The sequence below is a fragment of the Heloderma suspectum genome, chromosome 1 (genome assembly GCF_057233095.1).
Source record: "Heloderma suspectum isolate Gila_16-S chromosome 1, 16-S_ref, whole genome shotgun sequence".
In the NCBI taxonomy this organism is placed as follows: Eukaryota; Metazoa; Chordata; class Lepidosauria; order Squamata; family Helodermatidae; genus Heloderma; species Heloderma suspectum.
This window is the reverse complement of record NC_139458.1, coordinates 121,832,160-121,858,438: the sequence shown is the minus strand read 5'-3', so window position 1 is coordinate 121,858,438 and position 26,279 is coordinate 121,832,160. Positions and strand designations below refer to the sequence as shown.

General features: G+C 42.7%; 1 protein-coding gene across 12 annotated transcripts in view; it reads left to right on the top strand.

Moving 5' to 3' along the window:
- The window catches only part of PTPN5 (protein tyrosine phosphatase non-receptor type 5), a 111,988-nt gene that overhangs the window by 72,542 nt on the left and 13,167 nt on the right, over positions 1-26,279 (top strand). For all 12 annotated transcript variants that reach the window (XM_084855379.1, XM_084855314.1, XM_084855342.1 and 9 more), the window contains 7 exons: positions 67-150; positions 2,111-2,349; positions 3,263-3,452; positions 10,630-10,714; positions 13,931-14,010; positions 14,568-14,705; positions 22,806-22,916. In XM_084855379.1, the coding sequence (XP_084711505.1) occupies positions 67-150; positions 2,111-2,349; positions 3,263-3,452; positions 10,630-10,714; positions 13,931-14,010; positions 14,568-14,705; positions 22,806-22,916 (927 nt within the window). The remainder of the gene's footprint in view (positions 1-66; positions 151-2,110; positions 2,350-3,262; positions 3,453-10,629; positions 10,715-13,930; positions 14,011-14,567; positions 14,706-22,805; positions 22,917-26,279) is intronic.

The following is a 26,279-nucleotide window of genomic DNA, read 5'->3' as shown; positions in this document are numbered from 1 at the left end:
TCTCCCATGCCTCTCTAGGCTGGTAAGTACCTCCTGTGTTAACTATGGGTTTGTATTGTTCCTCAGGATCTGATCAGAGATCGGGGCATCACAATATCTTACTTCCTGCTGTCTTTGTTTTCCCTTGGCTTGCTACTCATAGGAATGTTGGTAAGCTGATGTCTTGGATGTATTCAATTCTGATTAAAGGATTTGCTAAACAACTTGACACCTTCGAAGTACCTTTGAGTGTTCTGCTGGTGCATTTGGTGAAAAACAGTTTGTAATTGCCTAATAAGTGTTAGCAATTCATACACACATGGTTTGAGCTAGTAAACACTGTTATGTATACATTGTGAGTAGGCTCATTCTGGGACATAGCACAATTGCAGGATTTTCTCTTAGTATCTTGGCAGAAAGTATATTTAAAATCATTCACTAAGGATGGTAATTAATGTTAATACCTCTGTCGAATAAGAATGCTGGTGTGGGTAGTGAGATTAGCTTTGCTGTGCAATTGCCTTTGCTTTTTGCTAGGGCTAGATACATTGTGCGATCAAATAATAAGCTTCTAGAGAGTGATATAATCGCATATATTAAAGCGCAAAGGACGGATGTCTAAATTGATGGTGAACTGAATAAAATCCATGGCACTGCACAATGAGCCATTCCAAGTTATAGAAGCCTAATCAGAATAAACGCAGTGTGTTGTTCCTGTTGTGATTAGTCCTACTGAATTTTCTGCATGGTTTCCCAACCTGCATTTCCCCCCGCCCTCAGTTTTAATTAAGAACAACAACAAAGAAACAAAATGGTAGGGGAGAATATTTCCCCAGTGTGATTATAGGTGTGTTGCAATGTTAACACATTGTTATGAAGTCATTTATGTTGCATAAATTCACTTCGTCAACCAGTTTATCAAAATGCTCAGCTGGTAAAAGGGACCTGAATTATTGAAGTGACAAAACAGTTTTGAGATCACCTTCCTATATAGCATTAGAATTACTGGGGGGCCCTCATCTGTGCATAAAAGGCCAGGTTTGGCATACCCTAATTACTTGGAAGAATATTTGTTTGTAGCTTAAAAGAAACATTTTTTTAAGAAAAAAAGGTCCAGCAATTACCTGCCTTCCAGAACCTACACAATGTCCAGGGCTGTGGAATATTGATGGTGCCAGCTGCAAGGAAATAAAGAGAAATAGAGAGAAGGAAATTAGTCTGCCCCAGACAGCTCATTGCAGCTTTCCCCATTCTGGTGTCCCAGTCATGGGAAGTTACAGTTCAACACAGCTGGAGGGCACCAGGTTGGAGAAGGCTGAGTTTCAATTTTTTCTTTCCCATTCTTCAGAAACCTGCTATATACCTACTGTAACAATAAAGTGTTCAGGTTTGGAGCTGACAACCAGCCTCAGATCTAAGCCCTTTAATGCTATACAGCAGGGGTGGGGGGAGAAGGGTGGGAAAGAAAAAAAGGTCCTCCCCCCACCTTCTTCTGAACCCCATCCTATGCCCGAGAATACTTGCTGGGGTTGATGGAAGTTGGAGCAACTATACCAGGAGGGCCACTGGTTCTCTAGCTGTTATATTGCCTCTGGTCAAGCAGGTTGTTGCAAATTTTTGAAACAATATAAAAATCCTGTTTATCAGATGCAAAAATGGGATAAGTATACAGAGTATGAGCAGGCAGTGATTCTTCTTTCAAATGGCCTTCACCTCTGTCATTCAGCTCCAGGATTCCAGAGTAATCACAGCTTGTGACCTGTGCTTACATGTGATTTTTATACACCCATTGACAATTGATCATTACACAAAGGAGCAAGTGATTTCACATTTGGCATTTATACGTGCTTTCCAAGCATGGAATGGCTCTGCTGTATTCAGTGGCTATGCCTAGCAGGTTCCGTAAAGCCCTCTGCCTCAGTGCAAAATGTTAATAGGCGTTCCTCTTGCGGCACTCACAAGAAAACATTGGTTGTAGAGCATTTTCCCGTTTCCCTTTAGTGCAGTTTTATTATGCTGAGAGATAATGAACCCATTGATCACTAAAAGGGCAAATCCTCTTTCAAAAAATGAACAGCCGTCCCTTGTCGCTTTGTCTAGAAAACTTTAAATGCTGTCTATTTTTCCATAGGTTTGCTATCTTGTAAAGACACCTCCAGATCTGCCATTTCCCCTCCAAGAGGACAGGCGACAGTCTGTAAGCCGCCAGCCCTCATTCACTTATTCTGAATGGACAGAGGACAAAAATGAAGATGACTTCCTTGATCTAGACCTAGTGCCAGAGACACCTGTTTTTGACTGTGTGATGGACATGAAAGCAGAGACAGATCCAGCAACCCTAACTGTTAAATCTGTGGGACTGCAAGAAAGGTAGGATGACACATATGAAGAAAAGCTAAGAGCTGGCTACAGGAAGGTCGAAGATTAGGCATTCTGAGTGAAACCGCCTAGTAAGAATCTGATTGACAGAATGCATTTTCTTTCGAAACAAAAGAACTGGGCTCCATACTTATTTCATCTGTTATTTCATCTTCATGAATGTCCCTTGTAGAACCCTGTTAGGGAGGGAGTTCTCTTAACAATCTTTTTTTAAATGTTGCATTTTAAGGCTATTGAGCAAAAATAACTTTATTCTTGAATGAAAGTGTTCAATTTTTTATGCATCAACTTTATTTGCCATTGCTGCTTGGGCTCTAGCCAGACTTTAAATATTAGGATCTTCTATAGTTTTTGTTTGATAATTAGTAGCCCCACAGGAAGATCAGGAAAGTGGTGTTGTGGGAGAGTTGTTTTAACCCTTTCCTTGCATGCATTTTCTGTGATGTTAATCCCCTCCCCCCAAGATCCTGTGAGCTCCACAGGGGTACAGATGCTGTTCCTGTCTTTCCCCCCCTGCTGAGAGGGACTGATTCACATCTGGGAAAAGGCATGGATGGGGGGGTTTAACATCCTGTTCCAAAGTCTCTTATCTTCAAAGGAGATCAGCCTATAGGCCTATTAATTAGAAAAGCAAAAACCCCAGGAGATCCTATCTGTGCAGCTGGTTAGGCCCTTAAACAAGGTTTTGAGGTAATAATGGTAATTTACTGTGGTGATATGGAGAATAATATTATTATAGAATGTATCTTAAATTTTCCATTTTCTATAGACTGGATTTCACACAGCTCCTAGACAACAGCTTGTTTATGTGTATTGCCCAAAGTAAACAAGACAAGTAAGCACTTTGTGCTGACTTCTTTTGCAGTCATTAACAAATGCCTGTGTATCTTGCTGTCTTGTGCAGGAGGGGTTCAAATGTTTCACTCACGTTGGACATGTGCACTCCAGGTTGTACTGAGCAAGGATTTGGATATATCATGTCCCCAAGGGAGCAATCGGCCCGGGAATACCTCCAGACAGCATCAAATGTTCTCACTGAGGAGGAGCTGCACCAGAAAGCATTAGATTCTTTTGTACTCCAGACAGAGTTTTTTGTGAGTATTTTGACCTTCCATTTTCATGACAAGAGTTTATGGCAGCTTGCCCAACCTGGTGTCCTCCAGATGTGTTGGATTACAACTCCCAAAAAAACCCCAGCCAGCATATATTTGTAAACCAGCACATCTGGAGGGCACTGGGTTGGGAAAGCTTGGATTATGATGTTGCATCCTTCCCTGATCACAGCCTGCGTTTCTATGCACAACAGAGACAATGCATATATACAAAGCATCACTAGCAGTAGCTTCCTGCTCGTGACAACTGGCTTTTCTGACTCGTCTGCCAATGAGCAGATCCTGCCAATTCTACATGCAACCACAAGCACCAAATAGTAAAGGCACTTGTGATGACATGCAAAGCCAACAGCTTCTGCTTGTGATGCATGAGTTCTTGTTGATGAAGGACTTGTTGTTTATTCGGTCAGTCGCCTCCGACTCTTTGTGACTTCATGGACCAGCCCATGCCAGAGCTTCCTGTCGGCCATCGCCACCCCCAGCTCCCTCAAGGTTGAGTCCGTCACCTCCAGAATATCATCCATCCATCTGGCCCTTGGTCGGCCCCTCTTCCTTTTGCCTTCCACTTTCCCTAGCATCAGCATCTTCTCCAGGGTATACTATCATCTCATTACGTGGCCAAAGTACTTCAGTTTTGCCTTTAATATCCTTCCCTCAAGTGAGCAGTCTGGCTTTCTTTCCTGGAGTATGGACTGGTTTGATCTTCTTGCAGTCCAAGGCACTCTCAGAATTTTCCTCCAGCACCACAGTTCAAAAGCATCTATCTTCCTTCGCTCAGCCTTCCTTATGGTCCAGCTCTCGCAGCCATAGGTTACTACGGGGAATACCATTGCTTTAACTATGCGGACCTTTGTTGTCAGTGTGATGTCTCTGCTCTTCACTATTTTATCAAGATTTGTCATTGCTGACTTCCCAAGAAGTAAACGTCTTCTGATTTCAAACGTCAGCGTCTGCAGTAATCTTTGCGCCTAGAAAGACAAAGTCTGTCACTGCCTCCACGTTTTCTCCCTCTATTTGCCAATTAGGAATCAAGCTGGTTGCCATAATCTTGGTTTTTTTGAGGTTTAACTGCAACCCAGCTTTTGCACTTTCTTCTTTCACCTTTGTCATGAGGTTCCTCAGCTTCTCCTCGCTTTCAGCCATCAAAGTGGTATCATCTGCATATCGGAAATTGTTAATGTTTCTTCCAGCGATTTTAACTCCAGTCTTGGCTTCATCAAGCCCAGCACGTCGCATGATGTGTTCTGCGTACAGGTTGAATAGGTAGGGTGAGAGTATACAACCCTGCCGTACTCCTTTCCCAGTCTTAAACCAGTCCGTTGTTCCGTGGTCTGTTCTTACCGTTGCTACTGGGTCGTTATACAGATTCCTCAGGAAGCAGACAAGATGACTTGGTATCCCCATCCCACCAAGAACTTGCCACAATTTGTTATGATCCACACAGTCAAAGGCTTTAGAATAGTCAATAAAACAGAAATAGCTGTCTTTCTGAAACTCTCTGGCTTTCTCCATTATCCAGTGGATATTGGCAATTTGGTCTCTAGTTCCTCTGCCTTTTCTAAACCCAGCTTGTACATCTGGCAATTCTCGTCGCATGAATTGCTGGAGTCTACCTTGCAAGATCTTGAGCATTACCTTACTGGCATGTGAAATAAGTGCCACTGTTCGATGGTTTGAACATTCTTTGGTGCTTCCCTTTTTTGGTATGGGGATATAAGTTGATTTTTTCCAATCTGTTGGCCAATCTTGTGTTTTCCAGATTTGCTGGCATATGGCATGCATCACCTTGACAGCATCATCTTGCAAGATTTTAAACAGTTCAGCTGGCATACCATCATCTCCTGCTGCCTTCTTATTAGCAATGCTTCTTAAGGCCCATTCAGCCTCACTCTTCAGGATGTCTGGCTCTAGCTCACTGACCACACCGTCAAATCTATCCCCGATAATATTATCCTTCCTATACAGATCTTCCGTATATTCTTGCCACCTTTTCTTGCTCTCTTCTGCTTCTGTTAGGTCCTTGCCATCTTTGTTTTTGATCATACCCATTTTTGCCTGGAATTTACCTCCGATGTTTCTAATTTTCTGGAAGAGGTCTCTTGTCCTTCCTAGTCTATTATCTTCTTCCACTTCCGCACATTGCTTGTTTAAAAATAATTCCTTATCTCTTCTGGCTAACCTCTGGAATTTTGCATTTAATTGGGCATCTCTCCCCCTATCACTGTTGCCTTTTGCTTTCCTTCTTTCTTGGGCTGCTTCCAGTGTCTCAGCAGACAGCCATCTTGCCTTCTTGGTTTTCTTTTTCTTTGGGACGTTTTTTGTTGCCGCCTCCTGAACAATGTTGCGAACTTCTGTACATAGTTCTTCCAGGACCCTATCTACTAAATCTAGTCCCTTAAATCCATTCTTCACCTCCACTGCATATTCATTAGGAATATTAGTGAGCTCATATCTAACTGATCTGTGGGTCTTCCCTATTCTCTTTAGTCTGATTCTAAATTGTGCAAGAAGAAGTTTGTGATCTGAACTACAATCAGCTCCAGGTCTTGTTTTTACCAACCGCATAGATGTCCGCCACCTTTGGCTACCAAGGATGTAGTCAATCTGATTTCAGTGTCGACCGTCTGATGAAGTCCATGTATAAAGTCGTCTCTTAGGTTGTTGGAAGAGAGTGTTTGTTATGCACAGTGGGTTGTCTTGGCAAAATTCTATCAGCCTCTGTCCTGCTTCATTTTGTTCTCCCAGACCATGCTTGCCTGTAATTCCAGGTGTCGTTTGACTACCCACCTTAGCGTTCCAGTCTCCTATAATGAAAATAACATCTTTTTTTGGCGTACTATCTAGTAGATCCTCATAGAACTGATCTACTTCTGCTTCTTCAGCATCTGTGTTTGGGGCGTATATTTGGATCACTGTGATGTTGAATGGCTTACCCTGAATTCGAACTGAGACCATTCTGTCATTTTTTGGATTGTATCCAAGCACTGCTTTAGCCACTTTATTATTAATTATGAAGGCTACTCCATTGCTTCTGTGGTCCTCTTGTCCACAGTAGTAGATCTGGTGGTCATTTGATGTGAAGTGGCGCATTCCAGTCCATTTCAGTTCACTGACACCCAAAATGTCTATATTTAATCTTGGCATCTCCCCAATAACCACATCCAATTTGCCCTGGCTCATAGATCTTACATTCCAGGTTCCTATGGTGTGTTGATCATTAGAACATCGGATTCGTCGTTCACCACCAGCACCATCGGCTGCTAGCCGTCCTTTCGGCTTTGAGCCAGCTGCGTCATCACATCTGGGGCTAGTTGAACTTATCCTCTGTTCCTCCCCAGTAGCATTTTGACCATCTCCTGACCTAGGAGTCCCATCTTCCAATGGTATACCGACATATCTCTGGTTGTACTGATCCATTTAGTTTTCATGGCAAGAATACTGGGGTGTGTTGCCGTTTCCTTCCCCAGGGATTGTATTTAGTCTGACCTCTCTGCCATGACCTTCCCGTCTTGGGTGTCCCTTCATGATTTAGCTCATGACGTCATTGAGGTGCTCAAGCTCCAGCACCACGACAAGGTAACAATCTCCTTTGCTGGAGAGGACTGCACTCTCCCATACGAGCCTGCCCACCTATTGAGATCTCTTCAGAGGCCCTTTCTTATGTCCCAACAACCCCAGAAATATGCTTGACTGGGACTAGGGAGAAGGCCTTTTCAGTGGCTGTGGCTGAGCTCTGGAACACCATTCCAAGGGGGGCCCATCTCACTTCCTCAGTAATGACCTTCTGGAAGATGGCAAAGACTTTCATTTTTAGGAAGGCTTTTAGTATGCACTTTTAATTTGCAGCTTTTAATTTGTCCTGCTCTTTGAATATTTTAAATGTTTTGATCGTTGGTTTCTGCTGCTGTTTTTGAGTTTTATGTTATGCAGTAAATTGGAAGGGTGTGTTTTTTTCTAATTTATTTATTTATTATTAAATTTCTTAATCGCCCATCTGGCTGGTCACCCAGCCACTCTGGGTGATGTACAATATACAATAAAACAGTTTAAAACAATAAAATTCTACAATAAAAACATTTTCTAAAATACCCTAACCCACCCCAAATGCCTGCCTGAACAACCACGTTTTTAATGCACGACGGAAGCTCATTAAAGAGGGGGCATGGCAGAGTTCCCCAGAGAGGGAGTTCCACAGAGTGGGGGCCATCACAGAAAAGGCCCTCTCCCTCGTCCCCACCAGTCTAGCTGTCCTGGCTGATGGGACAGAGAGAAGGCCCGGAAAACAACTGGTAACCAGTGCAACTCCTTCAGCACTGGAGTGATGTGATCTCGCCGGCGGCTGCCTTTAATCAGGCGTGCCGCCGTGTTCTGTACCAGCTGCAGCTTCCGAACCGTCTTCAGGGGTAACCCCACGTTGAGCGCATTACAGTAGTCTAAACGAGAGGAGACCAGGGCATGTACTACCGATGGGAGCAGATGGTCGGGAAGGAAGGGGCGCAGCCGCCGTATCAGATGGAGTTGATACAGCGCTGCCCGGCTCACAGCTGACACCTGAGCCTCCATGGACAGCTGGGAGTCCAAAATGACCCCCAGGCTGCAGACCTGGTCTTTCAAGGGTAGCCGTACCCCATTCAGCAGCAAGTCAACATCCCCTAGCCTCCTCTTGTCTCCCACCAAAAGTACCTCGGTCTTGTCAGGGTTCAGCTTCAGCTTATTCCACCCCATCCAGCCACTCACCGTCTCCAGACAGGGATTCTACGGCCAACCTTGGTGAAGATTTGAATGAGAGGTAGAGCTGCGTGTCATCCGCATATTGATGACACCGCACCCCAAACGTCCTGATGATAGCCCCCAGCGGCTTCACATAGATGTTAAATAGCATCGGGGAGAGGATGGAACCCTGTGGCTCCCCACAAGTAAGTGGCCACGGGTCCGAAACCTCCTCTCCCAGTGCTACCCTCTGGTACCTGCCAGAGAGGAAGGACCGGAACCACCGCAATACGGTGTCCCCAATGCCCAACCCCTCCAGGTGGTCCAGGAGGATACCGTGGTCAACGGTATCGAAAGCCGCTGAGAGGTCGAGGAGAACAAGGAAGGAGCATTCACCCCTATCCAGAGCCCTCCTCATATCATCCACCAAGGCGACCAAGGCCGTTTCTGTCCCATGCCCAGGCCTGACGCCCGACTGAAATGGGTCTAGATAATCAGTTTCTTCCAAGTGTGCCTTCAACTGCACCGCCACCACCCGCTCAATCACCTTGCCCAGAAATGGCAGATTTGAGACTGGGCAAAAGTTGTTCAGAACTTGAGGATCCAAGGAGGGCTTCTTTAAGAGCAGTCGTATCACTGCCTCCTTGAGGGCTGATGGCATCAATAATTTAAATTATTGGCTTTTAAAAAGCTGCCTATAACTCCTCAGAGATAAGGTGCGGTGTAGATATTTTAAAATAAAATATAAATAAATGACACTCTGTATTGGAACATAGGAAGCTGCCATATACCAGGACAGACTATTTCTCCAGGTATCCCAGCATTGCCTGCTCTGACTGTCAGTGGCTCTCCACGGTCTTATACAGGGAGCTTTCCCATTACCTGCTACCTGATCCATTCAACTGGAGATGCTGAGGATGGAACCTGGCCAATAAAAAAAAGTTATCTGGACAGTGCACAAATTAAAAATGTAAAATACAAGTAAAAGTAAAAAAATAATAAAATGAATAGGATAAAAACAAAGTAAAACCAGCAGCAGCACATAGTAAAACCTAAAGCAAAACTACCAGCAGAGGTAAAACAGTGCAAAGACCTAAACGCACTAGAATCATTTTCAAAAATGCCTGGGAAAATTAAAGGGTTTTATTTTCACCTGCCATTGAAAAGACCATCGTGTAGGCACCAGGGGAACCTCTCTGAGGAGGGCATTCTACAGACAGTACCACCACTGAAAAGGCCCTCTCACTTGTAGCCACTTGACTATACACACCTAGGTGCCCTTCACTTATTACACCCCATCCACGTAGGCAAGTTGAGACAATGGCTGGAGGTGAGCTGGAACTCTAAGCTGTGCAGCAGTTGCAGTCCCGCTGCCCTACCACCTGTGTAGTCTACACATGTTGAAGATACTGGAGAATAGCCCTTTAACGTGCCGTTTGTTCATAAAGTCTGCTTTTAAATGTGGATGGGTCACTCTGCTCCAGCCTCAGAGCCATAGTAGTGAATGTACTTGACTTTTTCCATTAAAATAACGAAGCAAGGGAGTCACTATGCCTCTAGGGCAGGGGTGGGCCACATGCACTCCCACCGACCACTGCTGCCAAAATGTGCAGCGGCAGCTGCAAAAGAATGGGAATTGCTGCTACGTTTGGCAGAAAACCGCTGCAGAAGGGTAAAGCAGACAAAATTAGCTTCATTGACAACAGCAGATTCTGTACATGAGAGCAGGGCCTACAGTCCAGCAACACAGAGTACTGCCATAACCAACTGAAATATTTATAATAAATAAAATAAGATGCCTGGAGTTATTCATGTGAAGTCACACTACCTCCCCAGGGAGAATCTTTTATTGTGATGCAGCTCACCTCCTGCTCTCATGTAAGAGCTCTGGCATTCAGTGGTACGCATAGTTAGGCTGCTTACAGGCTGTTGACTTGCATGAATTTAATAAAATTGGATTTGGATAGGCAACCTGTGTGGGCTGGATTAGGTGTGTGGGCCGGAGGTTGGCCATCCATGTTGTAGTGTATGTGGATATTTTTACATGTTTGTGAAACTGGCTGTTTGCTAAAATGCCACATTGGGGTCTGAACCAAATCTTGTGGTCAGTACACACCCTTAGTGTTTAATCATCATAAATGTGTGCAAGATTGTATCCTAAGCCTTTAGTCACAGTAGAGCCCATAGCATACTACTAGTAGCTAAGCTTAGTTCTTGCTGTGTGTTATTCAATGAACTAGTTTTCATAAACATTCTAATATTCATAATTTCAAAAAGGATACCACAATCCTGCCTGCCTCGCAAAAAATAAATAAAAATCCTTTGATTAGATCTTAGAGGTTAAAAAATTAGTAGAATTGTCATATCCTGTCTTTGAGCTGATTCCATTGCCGCCACTATAGCAGGATTAGGAATCTATTAATGGCTTCAATTGTGTATCTTTCAACAGGAAATTCCGATGAACTTTGTTGATCCAAAGGAATATGATATTCCAGGTTTGGTCAGAAAGAATCGCTACAAAACAATTCTCCCAAGTAAGTGCCTAATCCGTATTACAGCTATTTTTCAAACTGAGGTTTCTTTCCATTCCCTCAGTAGAGGTTAAAAGTTGGGAGGGAGCCTCTGTTGGCACCGATAGAGGCCTTCTGGCTTTTTTAACCCGCCACGCATTGGGGTGGGAGGGAGGTTTCATGAACCAAGTGGTTAAGGGGGAAAGGTTTTAACCTCTCTTCCCAGTGCATGGTGGCCCCGATCCAGATGGGGGCAACACACACTGATTCTAGAGTAAGAAACAAACAGCGGGGTATGTTGCACAGTACATAATTTATGTAACATGTAGCTTTACCCTCTGTGGAACGTCCACATGAACAAGAGAACATAGTGGAAAAGGAAGAAAGGACAGGAAGATGATACTTGTAGGTAGCCAGTGTGTTTCTAACATTACCACAAAGGCTACTTGTAGCTATGATGGGGGTTTCCAAATGGCCAGTCAGGACCAAGTAATAGCAGGGACCTTGGTGAGTTGGTCACAAAACTTCCACAAAGAATGTGGAGGATGAAAGGGGAAGACTGATGTTGTATTTGATGTGTTAATATATTTTTAAAAATATTTGTAAGCCATTTTAAATAATCTTTTTTGATGAGTTGGACTAAAATATATTAAATTAATACATATGATGCTTACAAGTCCTTTTCTAATAATATGCAGACTGAACACTGCAGATCTCACTGGTGTTTGGTATTAAACCCCACACATAACTGACAGCATGTCATTAATTTGTTTTTATTATTTTTCTGTTCACTTGTCTCAGTAGAAGGGTCACAATGAGGATCTCTAATTTCATTTTTGGTTAGACAAGCACCTGTAAGGGTGGGTTTGAGGTACAGGGAGAGTTGTAAGTTGTACTACTATAATTTTCTTTATAAAATGATAAAGGCTTAAATAAAAGATAGTGGGCAAACCATGCATGGAAATATGTGCAACCCCACAAAAAGTCCAGATTCCACCATACTATAAGTCTATCACATCAGCAGGATTCAGATCCTTGAATTTATTTGGGAGATAAACATGTTTAGATGAGGAAGATCAAACTTGCTAAGCAACCATAACTGTACATGGTACTTTTAAAAGGTATCATAAGCAAGACAAATGGTCTCTGCCCCAAGGAGCATACAGTCTAAAGTTTAATACTTGGAAAGACAATAGTGGGAGAGAGGAAAAGGAGAGGCATGAATAGCAAGGGGTGATGGTTACCAAGGCATGTTCATCTTGTCACGCCTTACACCCAGTATTTCTTGTAACACAAAGTAATCTCAACAAGCCTAGACCACTACCTGCTGCATATGTCAATAAATTAGTGCAACGTTCATGTCATGATGGAAAGAGGTCATGAAATGTAGCTACACGGCTTTGAGGACGTGGTCTATTTCACTTGTAAAAGAATTTGATTTCTGTAACTTCATACTCAAGAACAGCAAGTATTTGAAAAGTTGCCTGCAAAGCAGAATGTGTTGCTCTGGAAAAAAAATTAGAAATATCTAAGGTTGTCTAAAACAGATGTTCACTCCAGTTACAACTGAAAGGTAAACAGGCACTTAACTTAATGATCAGTTGCCTGCAACTCTACAGTTAATTGCAGTTAGTGAGAGAAATGATAATAGTCTTTAGTTCAGCTAATTTATATTTCTTTAGTTGGAAATATCGTTTGCAGATTTACACATTTGTTGTGGGTAATTTTTTTTTAAAAGGTGGTGTCTTTTGAAGAAACAGGTTGCTTTGTGATTATTATTTTTTTTGTCTCAAAAGTGCCAGCCTAACCCGATGAAAATGGTTGATTTCAGGAGGGCCAAATCCAGGCTTTGCTGCTCAGTAGCAGCAGAATACAGAACCCTATAGTAGGTACATGAAGTACCTTCTCACTGATAACTGGGACTAGAGCTGCCCACTGCGTTAACTGGTGTTCAGTAAAAGCCCCTGTGCAGTAAAGAAAGCAAAAGAGGCTTTTTGAACTGAAGGGTGAGACCATGATATCAAGGCATTGTGATGGGTATTGGAGCATCCTGCATCTCCCAGCATCTTCCCCAGCAGGAGGTGGTGATGGCCATTGACTTAGGTGGCTTTAAACTGGGATTAGACCAGTTCATGGATGGTAGGTCTATCTATAACTACCAGCCATGATATCTAAATTGAACCATGGAGCTAGTATGCCACTGAATGCTAGTTGTTGGGGAAGGCTATTGGCTTCAAGCCTGTGGGCTTCCCTGAGACATTTGGATGGTCACTACAGAAAGCAGGATGCTGAACTAGGTGTGTCTTTGTTCTGAACCACCAGGGCTGCTCTTATGTTCTTGGGGTCAAATCTTAGGGTGATTTGATAAGAGCAGTGGGTTTCTTATTTAGGAGTCATTGCCCATCACTGTGGGGTGTTTAATTTTGTTTCTTTTTTGTTATTATGAACATCTGTGTAGTTTGTTTCATTGTTTATTGTATTTCTATACCACCTTTCTAAAACCAACCAAGGCAGTTTACAAAAAGTTCAGAAAATAAAAACCATACTCAATTAAAAACATAGTTAAACATTAAAAAAAACATAAAATTTGGGAGACTATGACTCTATATAAACTTACTCAGCAGGTACAGCAAGCAAGGAATCCTAACGTTAAGAAAGATATTATAGCACCATGGTTTCCATTTATTTCCTATGCTGATGCCCTTCCAGCTTTTGATCCAATTCCATCCAAGTACAGTTGCCTATATATTTTTTTCTGATGAATGCACACAAAATAACACACACTTGCACACTCTCCTTTTATATGCTGTATAAATAGTATTTTTATTCTTCCATTAGATATTGAGCTCCTGTTTAGGCCATTTTACTGTGGTTGTTACACAAGCATATCTGTTATGGACTAAGAAATATAATTAGTGAAGTTCTTTGTTTCTTAGTGAACTTGTTCTTTTATTATATATGTTCTTTTTGTTGTCTTTATTTGGTTAAGTTTATTTCGAAATCAAAGAAATTTCATGATAGAAAAGAACCCAAGTTAAATAGATGTGTCTTGACCTCCTTCTTGAACACAGAGAGAGTGGGGACCAGTCGCAACTGGGAGTGCGTTCAGGCCTCTGCGAGCAAGAGTGTCTTCAAAAGACCCTCTCCTGCTCTGATCTTAATAACTGAGATAATTGAGAGAAGGATCTCATGTTTCCTTCCTTAGTGTCTCATATTTTGCTCTTGGTTTGTGCTTTCCAGATCCTCACAGTAGAGTGTGCCTTACCTCAGATGATCAAGACGATCCCCTGAGCTCTTACATCAATGCCAACTATATCAGGGTAAGAGCTAAGCAATCCTACAGGGTTTTCTGTATAAGCTGTTCATGGAGCTTCAATTATTTATGAATGGTTGTAAAATTCCATAGATCACCATTCCTACCCCTCCAACACACACACACACACACACACACGAATGCAAGTACGCACATACTCTTACATCTCAGAGCCTTAAAATACACTTCCAATTATTGTGAATGGCAGCTGTTGGCAGTCTCTGATACTGAATATTTGCCACTTTTACTGTCCGTACCACAGCTCTTGGAATCTAGCAAGATCCAAAAGAGTGTTATGCCAGATTAAGCCCGGCAGAATCAAACTTGGCTTAACCATACATCTTGCATAGCATAAATTGCTCCTATTGCCATAGCAACCATTGCTCCTTTTATAAATGGAAGTTGTGCCTTCTGTCCTTGGCCTGTGTATATCTCTGTGTGTGAGAGAGTGAGAGAGAGAGAGCATATTTATTTCTGATTTGCTAACATTCCCTGGGTAAAGACTGGTAGACTGAGGTATATGAGTAGTTCAACACTAATGTACCCTTATTTCTTTGTTGGCAGGGCTATGGAGGAGAAGAAAAGGTGTACATTGCTACTCAGGGACCCATAGTTAATACTGTCAGTGATTTCTGGAGAATGGTATGGCAGGAGCATTCTCCAATTATTGTCATGATTACCAATATAGAAGAGATGAATGAGGTAATGCTGAGTCTCCATTCTCTATTCCATTTTATAATTGATGTTCCCACAGTAGATGCCTGAACCATGGGAAATGGTTGAATAAAACATGTTCCATTCAAGGAGCTAGTCTACTTTGTAGATGACTTCAGTAGTCAAAGTTTGGAGTATGCTATAAAGGTTTGACAAGCAAAACATCAACGTATATGTAAATCCCACCCAATAAATGATTATTTCTTGTGACTTTCCATCAAGATAATGCTTCTGCTACACCATAGATATTGCATTTTCCCAGCACTTACATTTGCCATTAGGAAAGTGATTCCTATCCTGCTACCGTTCCAGTTCCAAGGATGAACAGTAATCATCATGTGATTCGGTTAGAATCCTGGTCAGCCACTAAGGGCGCAATCCTATGCACATTTAAGAAGAAATAAGTCCTACAGCTCCCAGTATACCCCAGCCAGAATAGCTGGCTAGGCCCTGCTGGGAACTGTAGGACTTTTTTTCTGTTTAACATGCATAGGATTGCGCCCTAAGTTTTCCAGAAGGCAATGTTGACAGGTGTGTGAAGGGTGATGGCCCAGTGCCACCTTAAGTCCCCACCCAATAAAGTGGTGTGCCAGCAAGTTCTGTTTCCATGGAGACCACTTTCTCTACACCCATTTTGCTTCTAGATTAGCAACTGGGGGCCAGTTGGCTTTCCTTAGCAGACTGGATGCTACCCAGGTGCCTCCACTCGGGTCATGGTCATATTGCATTGTAATTTTTTCACTGGCTCTTGAGGGATTGCCTTGCAAAGGGTAAAATATATTTGGGCAACTGTTCAACTAACCATCTGGATAAGCCCTGCAAATCAATACTTACCTCGCTAAGGGAACTTAATGGATTGTGGTCAGCTAGCATTTTTCTCCCAGTCTATCCATTACAAGTTGTAGCTGTAGCATTACTTAGATGTTACCAAGGAGATGAGGATGCTGCACACTTAAGAGACTTGCACACATACATACATTTTCTCTGAAAGACATATTTGGTTAGAAGTCATTCATTAATGCACAAAAGTCTAGTGGATTCCATCAGTTTTGGTATTAACAAAAGATACGATTCAGCCTAGTTCTTCATTGTTACCTCTTATTTCAAAAATTAAATTGTGCCATGAGACTCGGATATAAATATAGACTACATGCTCCTTCTCACTAATATCCCTGTTCTGATGTTCCTTTCCCCCCACCCATCACCCACCCCAGTTTCAAATTAATATATGAACACCATGTCTTGAAATTGTGTTGATATAGAACTGAAACCTTTGTTCTGCCATGATACTAGAAAAAGAGCCTTTGTGTTCCTGCTATATACATTAACTCTAATAATGCAAGGATTAGTGGCTCAGTATTCTAGCACTCTTGTCAAGTCTAATCAGAACTGACAGACAGCCCACGGAAATGTGTGGGTGTTCTTACTTGGCTTCAGCTGCTTGGAGTCTGAGCTATAGATAGCCATTCGCACATTTGACAGTTTTTTTTACAATGGATGAATGCTGTTGTAGCATGGAGGGGCAGAGGGGTGGCAGAGAGGGCTAGAACTGTGAAAATTTAGCACAAGAAATGGCAGTGTCAAATTTTCCTGATGCTGTAACCTGGTGGTGCAGCATGGATTTGAAGGAACAGCAACAGTTCACTCAATAGGAAAATTTGGATTTTCAAACTGTTATAGAATCATAGAATAGTAGGGTTGGAAGGGGCCTACAAGGCCATCGAGTTCAACCCCCTGCTCAATGCAGGAATCCAAGTCAGAGCATCCCTGACAGATGGCTGTCCAGCCTCGTCTTGAATGCCTCCAGTGTGGGAGAGCCCACTACCTCCCTAGTTAATTGGTTCCATTGTCATATTGCTCTAACAGTCAGGAAGATTTTCCTGATGTTCATCCAGAATCTGGCTTCCTGTAACTTGAGCCCATTATTCCATGTCCTGCACTCTGGGATGATCGAGAAGAGATCCTGGCCTTCCTCTCTGGGACAACCTTTCAAGTACTTGAAGAGCGCTATCATATCTCCCCTCAGTCTTCTCTTCTCAAGGCTAAACATGCCCAGTCCTTTCAGTCTCTCTTCATAGGGCTTTGTTTCCAGTCCCCTGATCATCTTTGTTGCCCTCCTCTGAACCCTCTCCAGTTTGTCTGCATCCTTCTTAAAATGTGGTGCCCAGAACTGGACACAGTATTCCAGATGAGGCCTAACCAGTGCTGAGTAGAGGGGAACTAGTATCTCCCGGGATTTGGAAGCTATGCTTCTATTAATGCAGCCCAAAAAAACATTTGCCTTTTTTGCAGCCACATCCCATTGTTCGCTCACATTCAGCTTGTGATCGACAACAATTCCAAGATCCTTCTCGCTTGTAGTGTTGTTGAGCCACGTATCCCCCATCTTGTAACTGTGCATTTGGTTTCTTTTTCCTAAGTGCAGAACTTGGCATTTATCCCTATTAAATGTCATTCTGTTGTTTTCTGCCCAGTGCTCCAGTCTATCCAGATCACTTTGAATTTCACTTCCAAAGTATTAGCTATCCTGCCCAATTTTGTGTCATCTGCAAATCTGATCAGCATTCCCTGCACCTCCTCCTCCAAGTCATTAATAAAAATGTTGAAGAGCACTGGGCCCAGGACTGAGCCCTGCGGTACCCCACTCATTACCTCTCCCCAGTTTGAGAAGGTCCCATTGATAAGCACTCTTTGAGTCCGATTCTGTAGCCAACTGTGGATCCACTGGATCGTTGTTTCATCTAGCCCACTTTGAGCTAGTTTGCTCATCAGGATATCATGGGGCACTTTGTCGAAAGCTTTGCTGAAGTCGAGGTATATGATGTCTACAGCACTCCCACGGTCCACAAGGGAGGTTACTTGATCAAAAAATGAGATCAGATTTGTCTGGCAGGACTTGTTTTTGACAAATCCATGTTGGCTTCGAGTAATCACGGCATTGTTTTCAAGGTGCTTCCAGATGGATTCCTTTATCATCTGCTGCAGAATTTTCCCAGGGATTGATGTCAGCCTGACTGGTCTGTAGTTCCCAGGTTCCTCCTCTTTACCCTTTTTGAAGATAGGGACAACGTTAGCCCTCCTCCAGTCATCTGGCACTTCACCTATCCTCCATGATTTCTCAAAGAGAATAGACAGCGGTTCTGAGAGTTCTTCTGCCAGTTCCTTTATTACTCTAGGATGCAGTTCTTGTGGCCCTGGAGATTTGAACTCATTCAAAGTAATTAGGTGTTACTTGACCATATGCCTATCGATCCCAAGCTGCAGTCCTGCCCCTTCAACCTGTACTTCACCCTTGCCAGAGGGGTCATAGACCCTCTTTTGGGAGAAGACTGAGCCAAAGTAGGAATTGAGCACCTCTGCCTTTTCTTTGTCATCTGTTAACATTTTGCCATCCTCATTTAATAGCTGAACCACCATTTCTTTCCTCTGTCTTTTACTATGCACGTAGCTGAAGAAAGCTTTTTTGTTACTTTTAGCATCCCTCGCTAACCTCAGCTCGTTCTCAGCTTTAGCCTCCCTGACGCCATCCCTGCAATTCTGTGCTACCTGCCTGTACTCTTCCTTTGTTGCTTGGCCTTCTTTCCACTTCCTATATGTGTCCTTTTTTGTTTTCAGGTCATCCCTCAGCTTTTTGTGAAGCCACATTGGCTTCTTCTGTTGTCTTCCACCTTTTCTTCTTGTTGGAATTGTTTGTAATCATGCCTTGAGAATTTCCTTTTTTAAAAGCTCCCACCCATCTTGGACTCCTTTTCTCATTAGAGTCGTTTGCCATGGGACCTTACTGATCATTGTTCTGAGTTTATTAAAATCAGCTTTCCTAAAATCTAGGGTACGCGTTTGACTACACTCGGCTTTTGCTTCCCTTAGAACGAAGGACTCAAGTATATCATGGTCGCTTTCCCCCAGAGTTCTTGTAACTGCTACTTTATCCACTAAGTCATCTTTGTTGGTTAGGATCAAGTCAAGGATAGCTGATCCTCTAGTTCCTTCCTCTACTTTCTGTAGGAGGAAGTTATCCATTACACAAGTCAGGAATTTCCTGGAGGGGCAATGTTTTGTAGAATTTGTCACCATGCTTCCTTGAAACTTTGGCTATTTGCTTTTCAAAAGTTTCATCCTCGTCTTCTCCTTGATTGGGTGGCCGGTAGACTCCGACCACCAAGTTCCTTTTATTCTTTGCTCCATTTATTGGAGTTATCTCCTTCAGCTGAATTTTACTTAGCCCCTGTTTATTATTATTATTTATTATAATTATTTTATTATAATTTATTATTTATTTATTTATTTATTATTTTATTATTTTAATAATTATATTATTATTTATGCTGACGTCCAAGACAAAGCCTTTGAACAACCATAAGGGGCCATCGCAGGAGTTTCCCTGTCCCCGTCTGCAAATGCCACTAAAGTAGATCATGGGCAAAGAGACTCATGAGATGATGGCCGTAGCCCATGTGGTAAGTTTTACTAAACAATGTGGGTGGAGGGTGTGAAATGTGCCACAGGAGTACCAGATCCTGTGGCAACATATAAACTGGCTTTATACCCTCTATTCGAGCTGCATAAAACATAAGGACTGGGATGAACAAACAGCATAGCCTTGGGGTGAAGAAGTCGGAGGCAAATGGGAGACGAACTCCTATTCTTGTCTCTCTTGGCAACCCAGTGGGATACTGAGTGCCTCCACAGAAATGGATGACTATCTAGGGGAGCCTGAACAGACAGCTATAGACTTGGTTTGCACATCATGGCAATTCCTGGTTTGTTTAACCCAGGAATTGCCATTATCTAGCAGCAACAAGCGAGTGCACTGCGTCCTGTATTGTTACTGTGACATCAGAACCCGGAAACTTTGGTATGTTTAGGGGTTAAACAGAGTTAACCCAACAACAAATGGGTTAACTCTGGGTTGTTTACCCACTAAACAACCTATAGTTTCCAGGTTCAGACATCATGATAACCCAGGAATGCCCTATTCCTGGGTTGTTAATTAAAAGCAGAAGCGAGCACACAGGAGGCAGCATGCTTCCTCATTGCTGCTTAGCCCTGACAACCAATCATTTAAACACCCCATAGGTTGTCATTATGTGTGATCAGGGCCATATCCTGGTCTCCAAACCCATAAGGCTAGAGACATTGTAAAGGGGGATTTATTTTGTTTCTTTACCTCCTCTATAACTTACATTCTCAGTGAGACAAAATGGAGTGATTATCACGAGTGTGTGTTTTTACCTGGAGTAGGTGACATGTAACCAACACTACAATCTGTATCAGCTGACCAGAGTTGTACGTGGTTCACAGCTTGCAACAGGCATCTGAAAATGACCCAGAAATAGCTTGCAGGGTTGTGTTATCTCAATTGCCTCAGATTCCTGCTGAAACATTCCAGATCAATCACATCTGAAGAAGCCTTGACACTGTAAACAAGAGCCTGCATTGATATTTTTATTTCATTTTTTATAGTCTAATATTTCTACCCCACCTTCCTATAAAAATCATCAAGCTGGCTTATGCATAGTAAAAAGAACAACAAACTTACAAAAATAAGCATTGAGCAGGGGGTCCTGCATTGAGCAGGGGGTTGGACTCGATGGCCTTGTAGGCTCCTTCCAACCCTATTATTCTATGATTCTATAGTCTAAAAAGCAGGTTTACAACAAAGTTCAAAAGTAGCAGTAGTCAAATCCTTATTGAAAACAGTATTGTGGAAAAGCCCAATGAAAATAAAATAGTGTTGGTTTTCACTGCTTGTTGAAAAGCAAGCAGTGATGGGGCCAGGTTTAAGAGCTCTTTAAGAGCTTTTCCAGATTTTTGGTACCACAACTAAAAAGGCTCTTCCTCCTGCTACTCACTCACTGTACAATTAAGAACAGGAAGACCTGGAGATGGGTCTCAGAACTGGGATGGAGTTCTAGGGCAGGCTCATATAGGGAGAGGTGATAACATTTTGCTCTTTAAGTATCATAGCAAGCACCTTGAATTCAGTCAGGAAACAAATTGGTAACCAATGTAGTTGCTAAAGGATTGTAATATGATCCAATCTACCCACTGTCTGAACCCTAGCAGTCACATTCTGAACCAATTGAAGCTTCTAGATTGTCTTCAAGAGCTGCCCCATGTAGAATGCACTACAGTAATCTAACCTGGAAGTGGCTAGACTAGAGCATGGCTGACTAAGACCAGATCAGGTTTCTCCAGGAAAGAGCATAGCTGACTCTCAAGCCAAACCTGGTAAAAGATGTTGCCCATCACTGCCATCTGAGCATCCAAGAGTAAAGCCAAATCCAGGAGTACCACCAAACCAGAAATATGCTGTTTCAAGGGGAGTGCAACATTGTCCAGAACAGGCTGACACTTACTTCTAGTTCCCCTGACCAACAGTATGTATTACTTGTCTGAGTTAAACTTCAGGTTGTTTGCCCCCAACCAGCCAAAAACAGTTACCAGACACTGGTTCAGAAATGGTGCATCTTGGTCCTATCTCCTTAATTTGGATACTGCAAAATGTATTTTCCATTGTATGCCCTTATCTCAGGAACGATGTTATAAAGGATCCTGCTTCAGTACCTAAATGACTGTTGGATCCTAACAATCCTATAGATATATAGAATTCTATGATTGTGCAGCATTTGAATCCCAGATTATCCATATACATAGGTTTACTTTTAATTTCAGATGAGTGCCTTCCAGTGGAAGAATAAAACATTTCTGTCTAGTAAGTCTGGATTTTTTCATCAGGCACAATTTCAAAGCAGATTCGTGTAACAGCTCTTGGAGACCCAAGTGGTTCAAGGCAGTGCGTGGGGCAGGGAGGGGATTCTTTCTATATGTGTAATCATGGGTCTGGTGCCTGGTCCAGATTGTAAGGGCGCAGTCCTATCAAGATAGGCAACTGCCTCCAAACTCGGAGGCGACCGCCTATCCTAAGCAAGGCAGGAGAGGCACAGGGGGAATCGTTCCCTCCGCACCTCTCCTGCCCTGCTATTTCCCGCCAGACAGCCATTTTTGGCTGTCTAGCCATGGGGGGCCGACCAAGAGAGGAGGCTGCGTGTACGACACATAGGATGTGTCATACACCCAGCTCCGCTCTCCCTGCCCCAGAATGCCCCCAGCCCCACCCCTTTTCAGTCGCTCCATGCTCCTCTTGCAAGCACTGAGGATGGGGCTTTGTGCTGCCTCTGAGGCAGCGTGGATGTGCGGGGAGGTCAGTTCCCGGAAAAGAGCATATCCTATGGCCCTGTAGACAGTGTCTAGTAGCCATAGGATTGCTCCCTAAGAGGGCTACTGAACAAAGTTGTATTGAAGGGAAAAATCCCCCTTTGCAGCTTCTTCTGTCACTGTACTACAGGTGTGAGACAACTGCATCAGGTGAATTTACCCTTTTCTACAGTGCTTAACGTAAAGGAGACCCATCAGGACCTGACAACCAGAGAGTTTCAAAAACAGTTTCTGGCAGGACATCAGGCTCTGCTGTTCAAAGCAAAAAGCCAAACATCCTTTCGGGGATGTGCAGGCCTTTGGATTCACCTAAAGTAGTTCTTTAGTCCTGTGATGGACTTCTTATTATTATTATTATTATTATTTATTACAGTACGTACCTTAACTGATGTCTGGAAACAATCTGCATCCACAGCTCACCAACAGCCAAACTACACATTATGCTAATTGTGTAGCATGTAGCTGAGGCATGACTTCTTTTTTACTCTAGTGTAAGTGTGCATGGCCCTGATTTGGATTAGGACCACCATGCTCTGGTTTAAACCTTCCCCTCCCACCATTTCCCCCCCAAAACCCCCTGCCCCCATGGAGGGGGAAGCGTTAAAAAAAGAAAAATGGTCTCCATTGGTTTCAGAAAGCAAATGGTGCCAGGAGGAGGTTTAACCCTCTCCTCCCAGAGCATAGTGGTCTCAGTCCAAATTGGGCCTACACATGCTTACGCTAGAGAACAAAATAAGACAAGCCACAGCAACGCACTACAGGATTAACATGTAGATTGGGTCTTTTATATATGCTTTATGCAGTTTTAGTACCACAAAGTCATGTTTCCCAGATATCTGCATTTAAATCTATGGTTTATGTTTTGCTCAGAAATGTACAGAATACTGGCCAGAAGAGCAGGTTACCTATGAAGGCATTGAAATCACAGTTAACAGAGTCATACAAGCAGATGATTACCGGTTAAGGTTTATTAAGCTAAAGGTAAGATCACTCAGCTGAATTTGGATCAGCATGAAAAATCCTATCCAGGCTTGCTCACGGGCATTCATGTTGGCCATTTGTATCCAGCCTATGCAACACAGCTGAGATACCACTTTTCATTACGGCACTGATGATGTCTCTGTCTTGTTTCCAATCAGGTGAGCATCACAGTAATGTAGGCGGTCAGGCATTATTGATGGACTGTGTGCAATCCAAAGACTTTCCAGCCACTTGTAAAATGGATGTGCTCATCCAGTGGAAGAACCCTGTGAGTCATTCCACACAAGTGCCTACTGGTCATTTATTTACAACCTGCTTGCTCCGTAAACATTTCTTACCTTCCTTGGCCAGCCATTAAAAGCCATCTTAAATGCTTCAGCTTGAGGGTAACAATGGTGTTTATACCATGCCATCCAAATTTCTACAAATCCCCATGTTCTTTCAGGTTAGACATGGCAAGCCAGCTGTATGTTAAATCAGATTCCGTTTGGTAACCATCTGTAGCAAATGGGTGATGTTGCTGAACCCATTAAGCCAATTGCTGCTATGGCACAGAAACCAACCTACAGAAGATGTGAATGTTGTCGTAATACAGGGGGCACCTGAAATCTACAATAACACCACAGATGTCCAGACTGAAGTTCTTTTTTTATAGAAAAGTATTATTTTTCTGCATGCTGATCCACTTAGACAACATCACTTCTTTAAGTATCAGTGGGCCAACGCTTGCAAAAAGAGAGGTGAATAATTTCAGTGTATGCCTTTGCCTAAAACTGTTCCTCTAAAGTGGTTTGGGTATGAAAACCACAGAAATCAGTTGCAATATTATCTGCTAGTGCCATGGCTATCCCTTATCTTGTGCAGAAGTAGAACATTTCAGCACCTAGACATATTAGAAGCTTAATGTGATTCACCACTTGCAAAATATATTTTAAAAGAGTGTATGTTTCTCAGCAACAAAAATCAAGAGTGATTTATCATAATGCTGTGAGGTGAAGGCTCAGGAAGTTTGAGAGGAAGCTCTAAAATAAGATTTATTTTTTCCATTTCAAAGACCTCAATAAGGATTTTTAAGTCTGATTCATAATCTTAGTTCAAGAAGCACATTATGATGTCAAACGTCGTACCATCCATTAAATGTTGTTGCCTTCCGCTGTATCCCAATGTCTGCTGAGCCTTTTATCACTACATATTTGGGCTTCTTCTAAAGAATTTCTAAAAGAAATTGAATGCAATATTGTTTATTTGAAAAGTTGAAAGTGGTGATAAAAACCATTTTTAATCAATGTATGTGTTCTCAGAGTGTTATGTGTCACAGTCTGATGCTGTGCCTTGTTGCACTGGCAACAAGGTGTACAGAGTCAAGGTGCTTCCATCCTTAACTGCTTGCAGTGTTGTTGGGCCAGCGGTTGGGCATGCTCTGTACTGTTGTGCCAGCAAAATTTTCTTTTAGCACCATCTTTGGCACGATGGTGCTACAGAGAGCCCTTGCCCAGTGGCATAGAGAGGAGCCATATGAAATCAAGATCCTTTCTCGCTCTTTTCCCAAAGACCGTCTTAAGGACAGAATGAGTTATATCTGTGGAATCCTGCATATATTTTGTAAATCAGTAAATCTTCCCCACTTCTTAAGCACCTTCTGCCACAGCCATGTGATTTATAGCAGCCTTCCTCAACCTGGTGCCCTCCAGATGTTTTGGACTTCAACTCCCATTAGCCCCCACTAGCAGGAGTCAGGAGTGGTCAGGTGTTCTAGGAGTTATAGTCTCAAACATCTGGAGAATACCAGGTTGCGGAAGGCTGATTTATAGGTTTGGCAGGGTATTAGATATGGATGGTTCAGTCTCTCCCTGGGTTTTGTTTATTTACTAAATTCTACCTTTCCTAGTTTGGTTAAAGTGTTCAGTGGTGTGTATTTCCTTAACTCAGCGCCCGCACACTATAACTCCTAGAAACCAAACGTTCAAATAGTTCTTGATAATTTGAATTTTAAACTGAAATCTGATCTGTTTTCTAAATGTAAGTATTCCTTTTCTCAGATCCTTCCATAGATGCTTCATTTGAAGGTAATTGTTCAGCACAGTGTTAACTTCCCCAATCAGTGACTAAAAAGTTGAAGCAAACATCCCAGTGACCTATAGCTTCATCAAGCACCAGATTAGGCAACCGTAAAGTAAAGCATGCACAATTAATGAGCATGTCTGCAAACTGAGCAGCAGATTTGTTGATTCAGGAGGATTTTTTTTTTAAAAAGTAAGCCTTATGCCTTCTGCTTTCACAGAGGGTGACATGTGGTATATGCAGTTAGAAATAGCTATCTGTCTATCAGGATATAAATACAATTTCTGTCAGTCTATGTGGCCAATATTATTAAGAATACAATTATATTTTGAGCACAGTTCTTCAGTTAGCTGAATAACAGCATGAAGGCATGACTGTGAAAATGTTTAAAATGGCTGCTGTAACTATGTAGCATTGTGAGTAATGGTTTTGTGAGCCAATCCAGGAGACCCTCTTGACAGTGGCAGAATCAGTGCTGCTCTGCCAGCAATTTTCCTCGTGTATTTATATACCGCTGTTCATAAAATATATCACAGTGGTTTAGAAGTGTAAATAAAATAGCGCTTCATTAAAACTGGACAAAAAGGAAAAAAACAGCATGGCAAGATATCCTTAAATAGTCATGAGACAGAGGAGTCAGCTTCAATTTCTGAAAGCCAACCAAAATAGAAAAGTTTTTAGCTCTCTGAAGAAAAACCAATGGTGTGAATCTCCCTTGGAGGAAGTAGTATTGAAGCTGCAACTGAGAGGCCAATCTAACCTCCTCATAAGATGGAGTCTGGAATAGTGGCCTCATCAGACAATCTTAAGTGCTGGAGAGGCTCTTACAGAAGGAGAGGTGCCCTGGGATAAGGAGGACCCAAGCCATTTTAGGGCTGTAGAGGTAAGAACAAGCACGTTGAATTGGGCTGGACCTTACCTTATAGGATAAGGAATAACTTCCACTTCCACATACCATGTAGTGCCATCATTCAGTGTAATTGTGTGTTCCAGGAGAGGAGAACCTGGGTTACATTTTAAAACAAGGGTGGGCAACACTTGGCCAACCGGCCACATGTGATCACCCTGTCCTCTTGTGTGGCCCCTGCTATCCCCACCCACCACCGTGCCACAGTTGAAAACAAGCTAAATTTAGCCTTTCTAAGCCTCTGTAGCAGTTCATTGCTGAATTTTGATGGCAAACGGACATTTTTTATGCCGCCACTACGCAGGAAAATTTGGCAGCACAGTGGGAGAGTCGTGAGGATGGAAAGTGGCCCCCACCCCCCCCCAAGTTGCCCACCCCTATTTTAAAACATTTGC